Source organism: Oryza brachyantha, chromosome 2 (genome assembly GCF_000231095.2).
Source record: "Oryza brachyantha chromosome 2, ObraRS2, whole genome shotgun sequence".
Lineage (NCBI taxonomy): Eukaryota > Viridiplantae > Streptophyta > Magnoliopsida > Poales > Poaceae > Oryza > Oryza brachyantha.
Genome location: NC_023164.2, coordinates 10,995,146 through 11,013,588, shown reverse-complemented (window position 1 = coordinate 11,013,588; position 18,443 = coordinate 10,995,146). Strand labels below are relative to the sequence as shown.

General features: G+C 38.8%; 1 protein-coding gene, 1 long non-coding RNA gene and 1 pseudogene across 2 annotated transcripts; 1 reads left to right on the top strand and 2 right to left on the bottom strand.

The window, feature by feature from the left end:
• Positions 1-2,077: 2,077 nt before the first annotated feature.
• LOC102722557 lies at positions 2,078-2,934 on the bottom strand (annotated as a pseudogene).
• A 4,281-nt stretch (positions 2,935-7,215) lies between these two features.
• On the bottom strand, positions 7,216-17,226 carry LOC102722838 (ankyrin repeat domain-containing protein 17-like). The gene is made up of 4 exons (XM_015833698.2): positions 16,894-17,226; positions 9,524-9,799; positions 9,293-9,430; positions 7,216-8,979 (listed from the first exon to the last, which is right to left on the bottom strand). Exons 1-4 carry the CDS (start codon positions 17,224-17,226, stop codon positions 7,240-7,242), a joined length of 2,487 nt encoding a protein of 828 aa, XP_015689184.2. The 3' UTR covers positions 7,216-7,239.
• On the top strand, positions 12,487-13,885 carry LOC121053635. Its single transcript, XR_005811178.1, has 3 exons — positions 12,487-12,668; positions 12,750-12,856; positions 13,847-13,885. It is a non-coding gene; the product is annotated as an uncharacterized LOC121053635 (long non-coding RNA).
• Positions 17,227-18,443: the final 1,217 nt, after the last annotated feature.

Genomic DNA, 18,443 nt, shown 5'->3' with positions numbered 1-18,443 from the left:
CAATTGTCAATCTCTCACGGTTAGTATGTCGTGCAGTGACGAACACAGAATAGAAATTTCCAAGGTTTAATTTATACTAATTTTCTAATTTTTATATTTATATATTAATTAATATGATATAATTTAGTAAGAATTGGATAATTTATCTAGGGTCCAAGGACCCCAGGAAACTACATATAGGTTCGCCACCGGTCTCATGTTTGTTTATGTGAAGAAGAATAGTAATCTTAAGGTTCTTGAGACAAGTAAGGTACCAAGAGATACTAAATCACAATCGTTGATTGTGTTTGATCTGAGGGCTCACAACCATTGATTGTGTTTGATCGGTACCTTGAGGAACCCGCACATGGTTCCAGGAGATAAGAGGCCATAGGAGGGAGAAGGAAAAGAAAACATTCTTTAGTTATTCTGCATTGTATATATTTAACGTAACAGGAAAAGGAGCCTTTACGTTGTCTCTCACGGGCTAGAAATTTCGAGATTAATCAAAGAAAAATAAGAGAAAAGAAAAAAAGAGGAAAAGAGCCAATCAGAAAAAAAACTGCAGATCTGTGTTGGTTGTTAGATCTAGCTAATGGATTCTATTCTATCCACATTAATCAGACTATGCAGTGCCGAAGATAGAAATCGCAGGAAAAAGACTCGCTAGAGACCAGCTATTTTGAATCGGACAGGGAAAATAGAAAAAAAAATAACAGAAAAAAAGATAAGATAATGCTTTTAATCGGACAAGGAAAGAAAATATCAATTAAAAATAATAAAAGGAGTCCACGTGTATTGAAGTTTTGAAAAGTCCAAATCTCAGTATATGTGTAAATGCTGTTTAGAAAATTCCAAATCTTGGATTAAAAGTTTTGAAATAATTGATATTGAGGAAAGAGTCATCTATCAATACAATTTGGAAACATCCAAAATTTTGATTAAAAATAGGTATGAGTACAATTTATAATACATGTAAATGGGCTTCTATGTGAAAATATAATTTAGAAAAATTTAAATTTAAATTAACAATTAAAAATTAATTAGCATAAAAAATCAGTCGGAGGCAATGTAGATTGCTTATGTAACTGATTCTTTCTTTGGGAACCGTATTTTAGAAATTGTTTGGGAAACAACGGGAAACGATGTCCACGTTAATAGGATAAGCAACTGATTCTTTCTTTGGGAAACAAAAGAAACACAGTCATGCATGTCTGTTTCCAAATTATACTCGCTATATCCATGGCAATAAATATGTGAATAAGCAACCAAAATAAAACACGAAACACATAATTCTAGAAATAATCTAAATTCACGTTAAAAATAAATATTATTGATAAATGACTTCATATATAGAATTAAGATATATTCTAAAGTATAAATAAAAATATATTAATAGAAGACTCCGTATTTTTGTCTATACTAATTAGAAGCCCTTCTATGAGCCCTATGATGTGAAATAATAAAGTTATAGAGAAAAGAAACACCGCTTGCTGTTACAGCCTACCAATTGACATATACAATTCAATTCAAAATTTTGAATTAAAAATGTTAAAATAATTAATATTAAGGGAAGAGTCCATCTATAAATACAATTTGGAAACATCTAAAATTCCGTTTAAAAAGCATCTAATTAGAAATATAATTTCAGAAGTAAACATAAAAATAATAAAAGAGCCCATGTGCAATTAAAATTTAGATAAATCAAAATTTAAAGTATTAGGCATATAAGTTTGATTAAGTTAGGTTGGAGTTTAAAAGTATATTGTTGTTTTAAATATTTTTTCCTAATAAAATGTAAAACCATATATGCCATTATGTGAAAAGGATTATAAGGATACTGGCCGCGCAATCTATGCGGGCCCCATGCTAGTTTTAGGAAAGAAAAAAACATATAAAACTAACAATGCGGATAAAATTGTACTGAAACGAAAATAATAAACTAGGGAATGTATAAGTTCGGCTAGGTAAACAGTAAAATCCCACGAGTAGTGCAGTAGTATAATAATAATGTTCAAAACATAACGAATCAAAGGGCCGGTGATTAACGCAACGGCAGAAGCAGAGTCCGATGCAGTTGCAGGGAGTGGAATCAGATTCATGGGCTCTCGCCACGGATCCTTCTGGCGAGGTGAAGGTCCTTGGACATGATGGTGACGCGCTTGGCGTGGATGGCACAGATGTCGGTCTCCTCGAAGAGCCCCACCAGGTACGCCTCCGCCGCCTCCTGCAACGCCAACACCGCGTGGCTCTGGAACCGCATATCGCTCTGCATGTACGTGCCACTAATAAATCTCTCAATTAACGTTGATGCTTCACTACGCATGCAGTAGTAGAGGCGATCCATCGAGCACATCGACCATTGCACTGCACTGTGTCCAATAACCCAGAGAATCAATGTTGCTACCTTGTAAAGCCGTGCGATCTCCCTGACGAGCCTCTGGAACGGCAGCTTCCTTTTCAGCAACTCCGTGCCCTTCTGATACTTGCGGATCTCCCTGCGAATGAATGGTTACGATCGAGCGCGAGTGAGTGTTAAAAAAGCATGCAAAAACTGGGTTCCCAAATCTCGCTCAAACAATTTGCTTGGTCAGTTCGACAGAAGATAAAGAACAGTTTCTAGCTACCGTTCTACTCTTGAGAACAAAGGGGAGCAGCTAGCTCGCTAGAAATTAAGCACGAAAAAAAAAGGAATTATATATATTATTAAGGAAAATATACCGAAGAGCTACGGTTCCAGCACGGTATCGGTGAGGCTTCTTCTCCTCCTATGGACGGAGTGGACTTACGAGCGGCCAACTGCATGCATGTCGATCGATTTTATTATACATTCATCAACAGTAGCGTGACGATCGACGGGGTGCACTGTGTACGTACATATACGCCAGTGCGTAGTTGCTTTCTAGATGCTTTTCCTCCTGTGGACTTGCGAGCTGTCTGCTTAGTACGAGCCATCCTGCAGCAAACCATATGGACAAGAACATTATTCACGATGGCTACAAATAGTAAGACAACAATTTTTGAAGCCCCTAATAGATCAAGAATGGCAAGTGAGGCAGTGGTAAAATCAAGCTTCAAAAAAGATTACGGTTCATGTTAGAAATTTGCTAAAAGATTGCAAAGGGCATTGTAGTAATGATTTATAATAAAACTAAGACATCACATCAAAACTGATAAAAACAACTCATAATCAATTAGCCAAACTGCTGCTAATTTTGTTTATTAACTAAGCTAGAACTAAGAAAACAAACACCAATAGAAACATGTACATAAAATCTAAAAATATGAAAACTGCGATGTCACAAACATGTTCCAATGAGGCTATGACCATATCAGGAAGCTGACTATCAAGAGGAAGAACAAAAGATCAACTGAACGGGGCGTTAGGGGAGGAGTCGAGGAGACAACGGTTCATGCCTTTTCGGAATGGAAGATGTTTTTTTTTTTGATAAATTTTGTGATGATTAGCTCCATTCATGTCAAAATCGTGTAACATTTCTGCGAAAAACCCCTCCCTTAATTAGAGCAAAACAAGAGAAATTGTTTATACCTCTCACTATTCGCGTGCCGTAACCTCTTCGGTCGTGCGCCTTAGAAATTCCTCTTCAGGTTGGCCAAACTCTCTTCTTCTTGGTGTGCAGATCTGACCCAAGAATTGGGAGCTATTTATAGGCGGTCCGGAAGGGGTTACCATATTGTGAACCGACTTACCAACGTTTCATTTACCTTTAACGTGCGGTCGTTTGATTAGTGCTGCGTTTAATCGGACGGCCAAGATGGTTTAATTATGTGATGGCACGGCTCGGTGTCAATACATGCCTCATTGCTATTGGCTGGTGCTACCAGCACAAGGATCCCGGGTTTGCAGCTCGTCTGTTGATTAGCTATGTAATCATACCATCGGAGAAATTTGTTTCCTTCTAATGCGGTTAGATTATAAAGAGACTGTAGCATATATGGTACTATTAAATAAAGGTACTAGTAAATTGGATTTTTTTATTTCTAAAACTTTTTTAATAATAATTTTATTACTAAATCTCATAGGTAAATATTTTCATCATCTAGACTTTTTGGCCATACCGCTCCTCTTGACATGGAAAAAGAGCTCTCACACCAAATTGGCTGGCGTGGCAGGTTACCACGCCAATTACTCAAATTGTTTTATCACGTCGGGCGAAGTGGCGTCATCAAAAGGGTCAAATGTTTTTTGATGTTTACTAATAAAATTATATATTAAAAAAATTTAAATAAAAATAGTATTTTTTTTTACCTTTGTGCCATGTTTAGTTTTGTTTTGCGTTTAGCATATACGGTCACTTTGCACTAGGTTCTATCAGACTAAGTTTCATTTAACACCTTGATACGGCATAAAAATATAAGAATTTAATAAAATATCACAAAATATGAATGGAATTTTGTGAGGCATGATCTAATTTCAAACAAATTTCATAAGTTTTATCTATATTTTATATGGTAGAACCTAGTGTCAACCAAACTTATTTTGATATACCCTACTAGGGTAACCCTAGTATAAAGTGAGTATGTGCTAAATTATTGCTCGCTCCCTTTACCCATAAATATGAGTATTTATACGGCCAGGATTTTTCTCAAGTTTTTTCTGGGTTTTTGCAGGCACACAAAAGTTTTTATATAAAATTTCATCATCTTGTCTTTTGAAAATATATCTTTTTAACCTTGTAGTAGCTATTCCACCGTTTACACCATTAAATAGTTATCATAAAAATTAAATAATTTTTTATCTTTGATAAGAAAATCCCAAAAAGAACACAACCTTAATATATATTAAAATACAGGGGAGAAAAGTTGAATGTCTCCGAGAATCTATTAATATATAAAGTATTAATATATAAAGTAACAGAAAAAGAAGTCTTTACATTGTCTTTCACGGGCTAGAAATTATGAGATTAATCGGAGAAAAATAGGAGAAAAATGAAAAGATGCTAGAAATTATGAGATTAATAGGAGAAAAATAGGAGAAAAAATAAAAGATATTTTTTAGGAGAAAAGAACGGCAAGAAAAAATGGATCGGATAACGATAAGAAAAAAGAAAAGGAAAGAACGAAAAAAAATTGAACCGGACAAGGAGAAAAAGGGAACGAACGGCAGAAAAAGAAAGAAAGATATTTTCTGAATTCTTCGTGAATACCTAACCATATCTATCTAGCTTTATGAAAGTGTGCTAATTAAGGGCCTGTTTGATCCTCTAAACTTTTTTTTTTGTCCCTGTCACACCGAATGATTGGACATTAATTAGAAGTATTAAATATAGACTATTAATAAAACTCACCTTATACTCTGGACTATTTCGCAAGACGAATCTATTGAGCCTAATTAGTCCATAATTAGCGAATGTGATGCTACAGTAAAAATTTGCTAATCGTAGATTAATTAGGCTTAAAAAATTATCTAATGAAATAGCCTTTATTTATGCAATTAGTTTTGTTATCAGTTTCTATTTAATACTCCTATTTAACGTCCAAATATCCGATATAACAAAGGAAAAAAAAATCATAGATCCAAATAACAACTAAGACACAAGCTGTTACCGTCGAATCTATTACATATATATATATATATATATATATATATATAAAGTACTGTATTTATTTTTATTGTATACAAAATCCCATAATAATTAAAGGAAAATAGAAAAGTCACTAGGAGAAGTTACCCATGTTAACTACAGGAAAATTAAAGAAGTCCAATCGGACATTATGTCCATTGCTTGCGTGGTAAATTTGGACTCTTTCTTTCGAATGAGTGTTTTAGATTTGGAAAACAAAGTCATTTATGGTCTCTCAAAGTGAAACCAATCAGGAGCTATACATGTATTTGTTTGCTAATTATACTACATCCATGTCAATAAATACATAGACGTGGCAGTGAAACAAAACACAATCACATAAAGTCAATCACAGCTGTCGCATCACAAATCCTCCTGCCGAAATTAGTTTAATCAAATAATTAGACAATAACGGAAAAAAATCTACCACGTTTACTGGGATATCATAAAAATCATCAAATTAATGTAAAAAAGGAAAAAAACAGAGCTTGAGTTTGCTATTTGATCGTGTAAATGAAGATAAAGGTTTATTAGTTAAGACTATAAAAATATTTTATTTTACTATTAAAAATATATTATCAAAGATTTAATGCTTTAAGAAGGATGACCGATGAAGAAATCTGCAAACCCACGGTCTGAAATTCATGTGATTGAACTTACATTATTAGAGTGAGAGACATGACTGTATTTTTAAAGACAAGTGTATGTATAAAAAAATTACAAAATATAGAACTTGGATAAATATTAAAACTACTATCGATATAAGAGTCCGTCTAGAAGTACAATTTAGAAAGAAGAAGAATCTAAAGTTTGGATTCAAAACTAAAAATAATCACAATTCGGAGAAATATTTCTACATGGACTCTTATCATAATATTATTTAAGAGAAAAATAAAAGTGATAAAATTGTAGTTCAGACTAATAAATTCAAAATATTAAAAGACAATTCCATGTAGAAATACAATTTTTAAGTTAATTGAAAATTATTTCACACGTTAATCGAATATATGTTATAATGTGTTTTCTTTAGTAGATGGAAGTGTGTCATTAGAGATATTAAGAAGGCATCACTAATATTCCAAAGATAAAGATGGAAAAATGAAGATAAACAAATAAATCATAGATACGATGTTAGATATCATTAATTTATTCTAAATAATAGAATAATAAAGGATCCACACTTTTGCTTTATACACATATGAATTACTATGTTAATCAAAATATCAAACATATAAATTTGGTCAAGAAAGTCAGAGTTTAAAAACTATATTACTATTTTTAATATTCTTTTATAAAAAATTGAAAGAACAGATATTATTGTGCGAGAAAATTTTATAAAAATTCTAGCCGCGCAATGTGCGTGGGTCACCGTAGTAGTTCAATTTATTAGCAAAGGCCGTGTTCAATTATAAAAAAAACGAATACATGGAATTATGAGCAGTCGTTGGATTGCAAAAGAAAAAAAAACAGTAATGTTAACGATCAGATGCATAGGTATAGGTGTAGCCACTATAATCTCACATCTCTAATGGGATATCTGAATCAATCAGCACGTCGTGATGACTACAAAAATAAAACACCTAGGGGCAGCAGTAAACGTATATGTGTATATACATTCACAAATAGTATAATTTAACCTGAACCTCCGAACCGACTCGCACAATCCAAGATGTGTTTATAAATACATCCTTTTGTACAAAACAACCAAGTAAAAAGCAATAAATAAACTTACAAGCGATAAATAACATAACTTACAGAGCAAAATGCATACATAGTGACAGGATGAAATAAGTATGCAAGGCGGCTTGCAGGCAGAGATCCATTGAGCCCCCAGCTGGCTCGTTACCTGGCCTTGAGCCCTTGACCATGCACACATGTACACTACGAGATTGATGCCTCTCACCCAGAGCTCGACGCTGGACGCGCGGCTGGCCTCGAAGTGGATCTCCCTGCCCGTCACCGTCTCCACGAGGATGATCAGCTGCCGCGCGGGCGCCTCGATGCTCGCCTTCCTGTTCCTGGCGAACGCCGCGCTGGGGCCGGCTCGCGCCTCCCGGCACGCCACGTTCCTCCGCCGGGTCGCCCCCCACGTCAGCACGCCGGACCTCATCATCCGCACCGTCTTGCGGTGCGGCGAGCCCCTGCCGCCCCGCGTGTGCTTCATCAGCTCCTCCCCGGCGAGGACGTGGGCGCGCGACTGCAGGTGGTCCAGCAGCCACTCCTCCGTCGCCTTCTTCGACCTGCCGCTATTCCTTGCCACCGACAACGCCGTCTCGTTCCTGCCGTTGCCGACGCCGCAGTCCGCGCCGCCGTGGGACACCAGCGCCTTGCACGAGCCTAGCTTCCCGGCAGCGGCTGCGTGCATCAGAGGCGTATAGCCATCCTCGTCCTGTGACTGTGAATTGGGATCATGGCCCATTTTCAGGAGCTGCAGCAACGAGGACACGTCGCCCATTCGGGCTGCGTAATGCGGGGGCCTGAATGATGTCTGGCTTGTGATCACACTTGCTAGTGAAGCCTGGAGTAACATCTGTTCAAAGAAATCTCTAGTTTCAGGAGTTCTGCTTCGGATGATCGACATCACGGTTTTCCCTTCTGCACTTGTGACAGCAATATCTGCCCCTGCCATCACTAGAAGCCTGAAAATATCAGCATGGCCTGACTCGGCAGCAACCATAACGGGAGTGAGCCCTGAACCATCCAGCTTGTTCAGATCTTCAGCTGAGTAATGTAGCATCATGAGAAGAGCTTCTGGACTGTCACTTGCGGCAAAGTAGTGCAGCGGAGAGAAGACACTGATATCTGATGTAGTAATGCAAGCTCCAGAGCTCAATGCTCTGGAAAGAATGTCGACGATGGCGGAGCGAAACGAACTTTTCTTCCCTAGCATCATTGCTGAGTCACCTGCATTGTTTACCATCCCAAGGTCCGCCCCAAATTTGATCAGTTCAAGAAAGCAGTCAGAGTGTCCAGACCTTGCTGAGATCATCAGAGGAGTGTCCCCAGTAGAAGTCTGTGCGTTGATCTGAGCTCCATCTAACATGAGTTGTTTCAGTACGGGTGCATAACCCAATCTTGCCGCGAAATGTATAGGGTAGGAGACATGTCTAAGTTTTGTCATTATCGGAAATCTGGCATTGGCACCGGCATGTAGAAGCACACTTACTGCATTCAGGTTCTGACAGAGTATGGCATGGCAAAGAAGATTCCGACCCTTGCGTGGGGTTTCCAACAACCATGGTGCTTTGTCAAGCAGTAACTTGAGGATTTCACCACTAGATTCGTAGCACTCTACTGCACACCAAATGACATTGTACTTTTCCACAAGGCATGCACCGACACGAAGTTCTTCACCTGTTGCAGCGTCCCAACACCAAGAACTAACTTGCACAAGACAGTCCAAGTAAGAGCCTTCCTGCACACAAATTTTATGACAAGAGTAACATTCTAAGGTTCGTACTCAGGTTTTCTTTCCAATTTATCATATGTATAGTACTCATAAATAATGTGGAAAAAAAATTGCCTCAAAAAAAATAATGTGGAAAAATTGACTGGCTGAGATTTCGTTTACTGAAAAAAAGGCAGCCAGTGTGTTTAGCGTACTGGAAACAAATTAGCACTGTCTTGTAACAGAACATGAACTTAATCGGCAAAACAGTCGGCGATAAAAATTATCTGGACATACATAACGCATCCCTAGTTGTCATATATTTGGTTATGGCGGATACCTCAATCAAGAGTTTCACAGTGGAAATTTGCCGGCCCATAACTGCCGCCACCAGTGGAGTGCAATTCACATTAGCATGTAGTACAGGCTTGACAGACCTCAAGAGAACCCTAGCCATGGAATTAACATCAACCCCATTCTGACAAAATGAAAATGAATCAGTAAACAGACATGTATGCAAGAAAATGTGCGATGTAATTGGCTGTACATAACTGGTGACATTTGATCACACCTGCAGTAGTATGACCACTACATCATCAAAGCCTCCTGAAGAAGCAGTCACCAATGCATGTGTTGCAGCTTCAGGACCTATCATTTCTGAACAGACCAGGAGTCTAGCCGATTCAGCTTCAGCAAAAAGAATAGCTTCTGATAGGGAATGTTCACAAGCTTCCTGAGTGGCTCCAGCCTGCAGAAGCATTGCTAGAATATCTTTGTTTCCTTCACGTGCGGCAGCTGTTGTTGCATAACCCAGAAATAACTTCTGATTAACATCAGCTCCAGCACTCTGTATTGATATGTCATGTCCATTACTTCATTTATATAACTATAGACTATGGAATATTTCACAATACCATTTTTAAGCAGATATAAAAAATGAATACCAAGAACACTGAATAATTCACATCCCTCCTGCTATGTATGTGCATCTTCTATATATATTTGCTCGTCTATTTCTATACATGATTTTATCAATTTTCATCACACAATTTTCTTGTTTGCCTCAGAAATGCTGGAGAACATAGCTTCATTTTATTAGGAAGAGAGCAAATATTTACATGAAAGAAAAGAAAATACCCCTGCTTGTATACCTAACAGACTAGGTTAGCCTGATTAATTATTATAAACTCAGTTTCACAAATCAACCATCAGGTACATCAAATGGAACCTCAGCCCCAGCCCTACTGTGCACCACATACATACCTTATTTTGCTATGCCTGTATTGGTGCATAAAAATACTTCAGAAGGTACCGGGAGGTATCACTGTTTTCTATGTAACATTGATAACTCTTGGTACCTTAAATACTAGAAGATACCAAATTTTACGTAGAAAACAGTGGTACCTCATGATATCTCCTCAAGAATAGGAAAAATGCTTTAAAAACATACGTGCATTATCAATATATGTGGGTACATAACTATATCTACTATTATACTTCATATGTCAAATAAGAAAGCTTTAAAACCACTTACAAGGCCACCTAAGCTCTAGAAGATGGGGTGACCACAACAGTTTTGACTTCTCTTACTGCTTTTTAAGAACATTCTCTTCTTTAATAATATTAAAGTACATGAATAACGGCGAATATTTCCCTCAATCAATTGGGCCGACATTCTCAACTAGAATTAAAAATCACCTTGGAGTTCATTAAAAAAAAGATAATTTCTAAATAGCTAGGTTTTGGAAATATACTACACAGAAATTGTATAGCTAGCTTTCCAGATTTCGAGAATTTGTTCAAGGTGAGTTGTTGTGATGTATCACTTGCCGGCATTGGAGCTGTGGTAAGTCATAGCACAGATTAGCTATCTTCTCAAAGATACTGTTGATTACAACTACTGATCCATCCACCTAACTTTCCAATGGGCCTTACAGGTCCGAAGGAATCTCATCTATTTTGTATCACATCAAAGGCTATAAGTCGACTTCATTACTCATTTGTATACTTATAGTGGGGTACTGCGAAAGATTTGTTCTGTGGAACATTATCAAGATGCAAAAAGTTCTATAAACAACATAGCTTACTAAGAGAAGCATTTTCAGTGGGCACTGCAGAGTTTTAGCCCATCACAACACTCTAATCAAATTAATAAGTAATTTAGAAGCTTCAAACTAGTGCCAGCCCATCACATTCTTGTCTTGAAAACAACAGGAGAAGATTATCCATCCCATTCCAGAAGGGAGAACAGTTACTGTCAAACCATACCAAAAGGTCATTAACCATGTCCCTAATGCTAACTCACTTCAGAAAAGACTATGATGCCCCTCATTAAACGAGGAATGAATGGAAGTGGTAGGGTATGTGTGCATGACAATAGAAATGATGTGATTAACAGGGATCGAGGATAAGTGATCGATGAAATAAGTAGTACTGAGATTAATATTTGAAATGCTTATATTGAGAAACAAGATTCGAATCATAGAAATATTCATATTTTAAAACAAAAGGAGCATAAATTACCACTAGAGTGGTCCGCTAATCTTCCATAAACCACTAATATTATATAGATACTGTCATTCCAGTAACTATAACAGCAAAATATACGGAAAGAATCGGAAAAAGCCAAACCATTTGTTTGAATATAATTAGTTCTTACTCGCTGCGTTTTTTTATGTTTGGCGCCATTCACTTTCGAACCAACATGTAACATACCCAAGCCCGTAAACCCGAGAACTAAATTTAACTTAAATGCATCATGTGGTTGGGAGTGATTTTAATTGTTTTTGGATCTTAATCATCTCATCATCACATGCAATAATAGACCTAGAGTCACAAAAATAATTAATTTGGTATTTATGTGCATCCAAAAATTCTACAAAAATTCTGAAAAATACCTTGGTATGTCAGAAATCAACCCTCAAAGTTTCAAAATTTTTCATTAAGGTTTGCTATCTCTTTGATTTATTTTAATCTCTCGAAAATCCTGAAAAACTGCTTAGTAGATTCAAACTTGCTCTCTTGGTAAAATTTATTTAAAAACCTCTTTTAAAAGTTTTGTTTCAGCTAAAGTCTTCTACTAACTTTCCTCTAACACTACGAGGAGTGGCACACCATAGATCACTCTTTAACCCTTTCTTCTCTCCCTCCAAAAATCGAATCAACTACTAATTGCACTGTCAACGGCTGCTAATCATGCTGTCAACCCATGTTCATCCCTTTATTAAGCCTAAACCAAAGACTTCTAACCAAAACCACTTCAGCCCTTTCACTCTCCACATCACCCCCGACCAAGAGGACCACTAGTACACGCTTATTGCTGCACAAAATCTCCCTTCAATCCCCTCCAAAGATCCATGGCTGACAACCTTCCATGACTTAGCCTCCAAACCAGATTTCAAATCTCTTTCACTTGCAAGTGGGCTCCACACTCCTAGGACTCACATGGCAGCCTCCCAATCTCTCCTCACAGCCTCCACCGCCCTCCATGCCCAATGGGAGCCCAAGAAACCCCATTATTTCACTAGCCACCCCTCTCTCTCTCACTCCCCCCCACTTCACTCTTGCTTATTTCACAAGCCAGCGCGCCAGTAGCAAGGGCATCATCCCCACATCGCGTTCCAAGCCCGAGCAAACGAATACCATGCCCAGATTGCCCGGAGCTCGACCGTCTTTCCCGGCACCGGCAACTTAGACGTCGTCGTTCTCCATCCCCGGTGAGTCCCTCTCACTTTCTTCCTATGGAACGTGATCTACGTATCATGCCGAGCTCATTCGTGCCTCTTTTGCCCAAGAAGCAATCTATCGAACAAGTGGTGGGCGCCACCGACCTCGCCGCCGACCACCGTCTTCACCGCTCCCGTGGACCTCGCTTCCTCCTTTTCTTCGCTTGTTGAGCACCCTGGTACCTTGGGACAGCTCGTGCACTAACTCTTTTGCACTAACCGAGCCCTCGCATGCACTAAACAAGCTATTGCAAGCACATGCATGGGCATACCTAGACATGTCGTCGCTGTTGCTCGTGTTCCATGGGCTACGGACCACCATTTCCCTCACCACCACCACTCACGGATGCGCAAGGACTCCCTCTACATTTTCTCTTTTGCGCTCAAATGGATTCAGGCCACCGATCGTCGCCGGCGAGCTGAAAATCCAACTCACCCATGGCTGCCCCTTGTTTGAGCCGACGAGGGACCTCCTTCGGAGAATTCGACTAAAGCTAGGGTCCTATCCGAAAACTGCCTAGACACAAATTACTGAAGCAAGGGAGTGCGGGTTGATTTCCTATCTTACGAGGGCCTTTCTGCAAAACGCCCCTCACATCAGAAAACGCCATTCACTGACGTGTGGGCCCGGCTGAAATTAAATTTTGAAAACTGATTTCTATTTTTTTTAGCTGAGAATGAGCAGAAATTAAAAATTTTGTAGAAAATTCATTTTAAGTCCGAAAATTGTGAAACCAGTTTTGTTAGATCCGTGGAACTGTCAGCTATTTTAGAAAAATATAAAACTTGGTACTTTTTGTACAAACTTTTCCTTTATTTTTGTTTTTCCCTAAATGTCTCCTAGAGCTTGTTAAATCCATAACAAATTGAAAATAGCTCTAAAAATTATGAAACCACTTCTGTTAATTTTCTAAAATCATGCTCTGTAACTTTGTAAAAGTAATTTTTTTCACTTCTGTACAAAAATGTTGCTTAATAAAACTTAGCCCTTTTTAAACCTTTTTAATTATTAAATGCATATCTCTGTAAAACAAAGTGATAAAATAAAAATTTCTTCACTAGAGGCCACCTGAGACCAGCACACACTCACTGCATAAGTCTCATGCATTTTCATGCATTTTTGGTTTTTATGCATTTTTGTATTTATCGTATACGCGTATTTTGAATAGAGGAAGAATACGTCGAAGAAGAAGAGGGTGAGTTTGTTGAAGACCAGGTTCAGGTGTTTGCGGACGAAGGCAAGTCAGCCCCTCCTTTGACCACTTTGATCCTATGTTTTAATGGGCTAAATGATTCTATTGCAAACATGCATACGTTAGCTAGTATTAATTTTAGAAAAAGAAATTTTATAAATATGGGAATGGTAGATATGACCAAATTGCTGCATAACCTACCTTGAAATATTAAATCCTTGCTGGTTGTAACCATAGGGTGCTCTTGGATACAATTATTGTGTTATTTGGGATTATGCTATGCTTATATTGCCGCTATATGCTTATATATTCGGTTACCGCCTTACAAATTACTCATTTTTGATAAATGTTATATGTGAAAAAGGTTATTTTGATGCTGCTGGATAGAATTTTAAATGTGTGAGTATTGTGAATAGAAAATGGAGGAAACTTGTTTTTTTGACTTGGGCGGCGAGTGGTGTACATATGGTAGTAGATGTGCACCGATAGGGGAGCGTTCGCCCGGGTCGATTAAGGACCTCACTCTATGTCACCAACTAATGAAAACAGTACAAACCACATGTGCTAAGTATGGGCTGGCCATAACCTATTAAGTTGTTTAGAGTTTAGCCTTGCATCTTGGTAGGCCGAAGAGTATGCGTTACCGGGTTTTGGTAACTTATCGGAACTTCCTATGGTTTGTGATGAAGTTTATTAATGACTTGTGGTATGTGATGATTTGAGCGGGCAGTCTGTCCAATACAACGGTGCCGTGCCTCGTGAGGGATTCCGGGTAGGGTTCCTTACGGCGCTAGGTTAAAGCATGGGCCCGCTACCTAGTGGCGCTACTTTGCTAGTAGCGTGGGTAAAACACACATCGGGCTGGTGCAAGGCTAGACAATAAACAATGTAACGGTTTTGTTATGACCTCTAGATCACACTCAATGTGTAGAGTGCGGTGATACCGACGGGTATCGGACAAACTAGAGCGATCCATATCATGTGGGCTTAAAAGTTGTACAAACTCTGCAGAGTCTAAAACTAATCGATTAGCCGTGCTCACGGTCATGAGCGGCATGGTGAAGTGTCATGAGTATAGTTTGTGATTTTGATAAACTCTTTGTGAACTTGAAAAATGGTTGGAATGTTTTGTTGGTGAACTTGGATAAAGTTCGGTGAATGGTGATGATATGATGGTAAGTGGTGATGATCTACCTTGAGGGGTAGACGCGTGTTATTTATTCATTTACATTACAAGTTTTACTAACTCTATACTATTGTTAAAAAAAATTCCGTTGAGAAAATGTTGTGAACTAAATCTGGCATTTATGCAAATTAACCTATACACAGCTTGTCCTTGAATACGGCCAACATGTAGCATGCTAGGGTTGTCACCGACTTGCCAGTACATTAATTTAATTAATGTACTGATTTCTTGCTTTCTTTTACTTGTTTTTGGTTCAGACCCTGCTGCAGGTATTGACTGTTTGGATGAGGAGTTTGATGCAGCTTGTGATTTCCAGGATGGTTCTAACTAGGGATTTACCCTAGCCGGTTTGCCTATGGGCTTTTGGGTAGCACGCTTACCGCATGAACCAATATGTATGGCTTGTCGCCAAGTACTACTTAGAACTTATTAAGACTATTATGCTTTATGCTTAGAACCACTTATGATTCGGATATCGTGCTTGAGATGAGTTATGTGAGACTATGTTGCATTCCTAGGCAACTAGTCCCACATGAGGATGGGTTTGAAATGGTTGAGATAACCGGGGAATATGCCTTTGTTGAGATCGAGTCTCTGGGGTACGCTTTTGGTTGCCACCATCGAGTGGTTGACGGGCGTATGACGTAGATGACTGGCATGGCTATTCCAATGGTTATGTCTTCTATTTCATATCCGATGGCTTAGAGCCTTTGGAGTGCCCTCTTTAAGACATGTCGGGGTCTGCGATGAGGTTGGATGGTTACCGTAATTATTTGGGTTTAATTTGAGACCCCATCCATCCAGATATTTCGCGCTGACATGTCTCGGAGCATTGCACCACCTAGGCTTTGGAACGTCCTCACACAACATTTGGCCACTATCTCATTCAAATAAAACAATTGTCATTTATTTTTATTATGATTTATTTTATCATTAAGTAAATTTACAAAATGAATTTTTTACATATTTATAAAAAAATTAAATAAGACAAATCGTCAGGCATATACTAGAAAGGTAACGTCGTCAACCATAGAAGATCGGATGGAGTAATAATTCATATTAGCAAGCAGATTAGTGCAAATTTTATTTTGGATAGTACCAAACTGTACTAGCCATACAGAAAGTTTTGTACTAACCATTACCGATTCATTTGGAATTCTCTCGGAATGAATGCACTAAAACAACCTTGAAACTTTTTTCACGATAGCACAACGGGCAAAAATTATTACTACCTTCGTTTCATAAGGCAAGATGTTTGACTTTTTTGTTTTACGTCTGACCATTCGTCTTATTCAAAAATTTAGTACAAACATAAAAAATTGACAAGTCGTGCTTAAAATTCTTTTGATAATAAAGTAAGTCATAAGCAAAATAATTGATATTTTCATAATTTTTTGAATAAAATAAATGATCAAACTTTAAAAAAAATCAAACATTTTACATTATGAAATGGAGGGAGTATATGTTTATTCTCTGAAAGCAGGGGTGGAGCTACATGGTATGCCCGGTATATATTAGTATATATACATATTTAAAAAAATTACCTGAATATAGACAAGTATTACCTAGCACATATATATTGAATCATGTTATCTATTTTATAATTATTACCGATTTACTAAAATGAATTTATCGAATTGTATTCGATAATTTTTAGGTAGACATAGATTTGCCACTGTATTTGGGGGCGATGATAAACCGTTGAGATGGAATGTGCGGGGATTCGAGTGGGTGTAACGATGATGTTAATTCAATGGACCAACGCCTTTGAACCATGATATTGGAAACTACAAGCAAATGAGCAATTTGTTGACGGTAGTTTGGTTACGATCTTTACCAGGAGGGTACGAACAACTTCGGCTTGTCCGGCGTGCGCGGCGGCGAAGAGCGGCGACACGTCGGTCTTGAGCTCGCGGAACTCCACAATCACCTCAGCAGCCGCCTCCTCGCGAAGCACCACCTCAGCGCACCTCACCCGCAGGCGCGCCACCCCGACGCGGCTCGCCGCAGGCACGCCATCGTCCCCGTCGTCGTCTGCGGCGGCGGCAAGGCACGCCTCCACGGCCGCCACGTCCCCGCGTAGGGCGGCCTCCACAAGCCTCTGCGGGGGCGACGCCTCTTCCTCCTCCCTCGCAGCCGCCGCCATCGCGGCCGCGCCGCGCCGCGCCATGGTCGCAGAGTGTGCGGTGGCGCTCTCCAGGTGTGGTTGAGGCGTGGTTGGCGAGGAGAGGAGGCTGCTGCGTGGGCGTGGCAACGTTCGGGTGGCTACTCGCGAGACTTGGACGAATTCCAAGTTTGAAACTGGTTAAATGGGTATATACTCTGTTCTGTCGCAGGGCTACTCTTTAAAACAAGGAATCATGACTGATCCCTTTTTAGGGTTTGGTTCACGAGAGGGTAAGCGTAGATCGAGGAAAGCGAGTGACGGTAAATATGCAAGTTCGTGTTACTTCAGAGCGTAACAACCTACTTTTCTGATATGGATGACCGTGAATAAATGCCCAATCTCATCTCCACTGGCTCGGTCCTCTTGTTACATCTCTCGAGGCTGTCACAGTGTTTGGGAGTAAGCTGGTCTCCAGTACATCGTTCTGTCTCTTTGCCCTGATAACCAGTGGAGTATAACGTACTTCCGATCCGATCTGTTGTCTTGCAGTTGCAGTTGCAGTTGATCTACTGCTGGTAATGGTTGCTGTTGGGCTGATCGATCTCTGCTGCCGCTACCGATCCACCTCCACTCATTCTGTTGCGATTCCTATGTTGTTGCCGATCCTTTGTTCTGATTCCAAAACTATTGGTCTGTACAGCAAGGGTAGTCCCTAGAATTTAAATGGGAATTAATTTTTATTCACTGATAGTTTGAATTTAATGTTCAACCGGTAGGCTGAAACAATATTTTGCAATCTAGTATGTAATCGTCCAAAATTAGGTCCTATTGTCTAAAGGAAGGTTTTAGGCCCTACCATTGTCTTTCTAACGCCGCCAGTTCTGTTTGTTTCAGATCAACAGGTTAGGAGAAACGCTAAAATCAGTGCTGCTAACTAGATTACCAACCGGCGCAGCAGTTCGTTTTCCTTTCAGATGGGACTGATTGGGGTCTCATGTACGGTTTTCTTCCCAAAATAAAACTTGTACAAAATTCTCTGTAGATATTCAAACTTCTATCATTTGTCCCTTTTCATTAGACGGTTTTTGATTTATGTATAAAACAGTGAATAGATTAGTATGGGTAGTTAAATACAGGTTGGCGGAATAAATAGATCTCCGTGTTTTATCATCAGAAATACGTTCAGTATTCTCAGTACTGTCAGTTAGTCACACACACATATATATATATATATATATATATATATATAGATTTTATATGATATTTTGCTCCATAGGTAT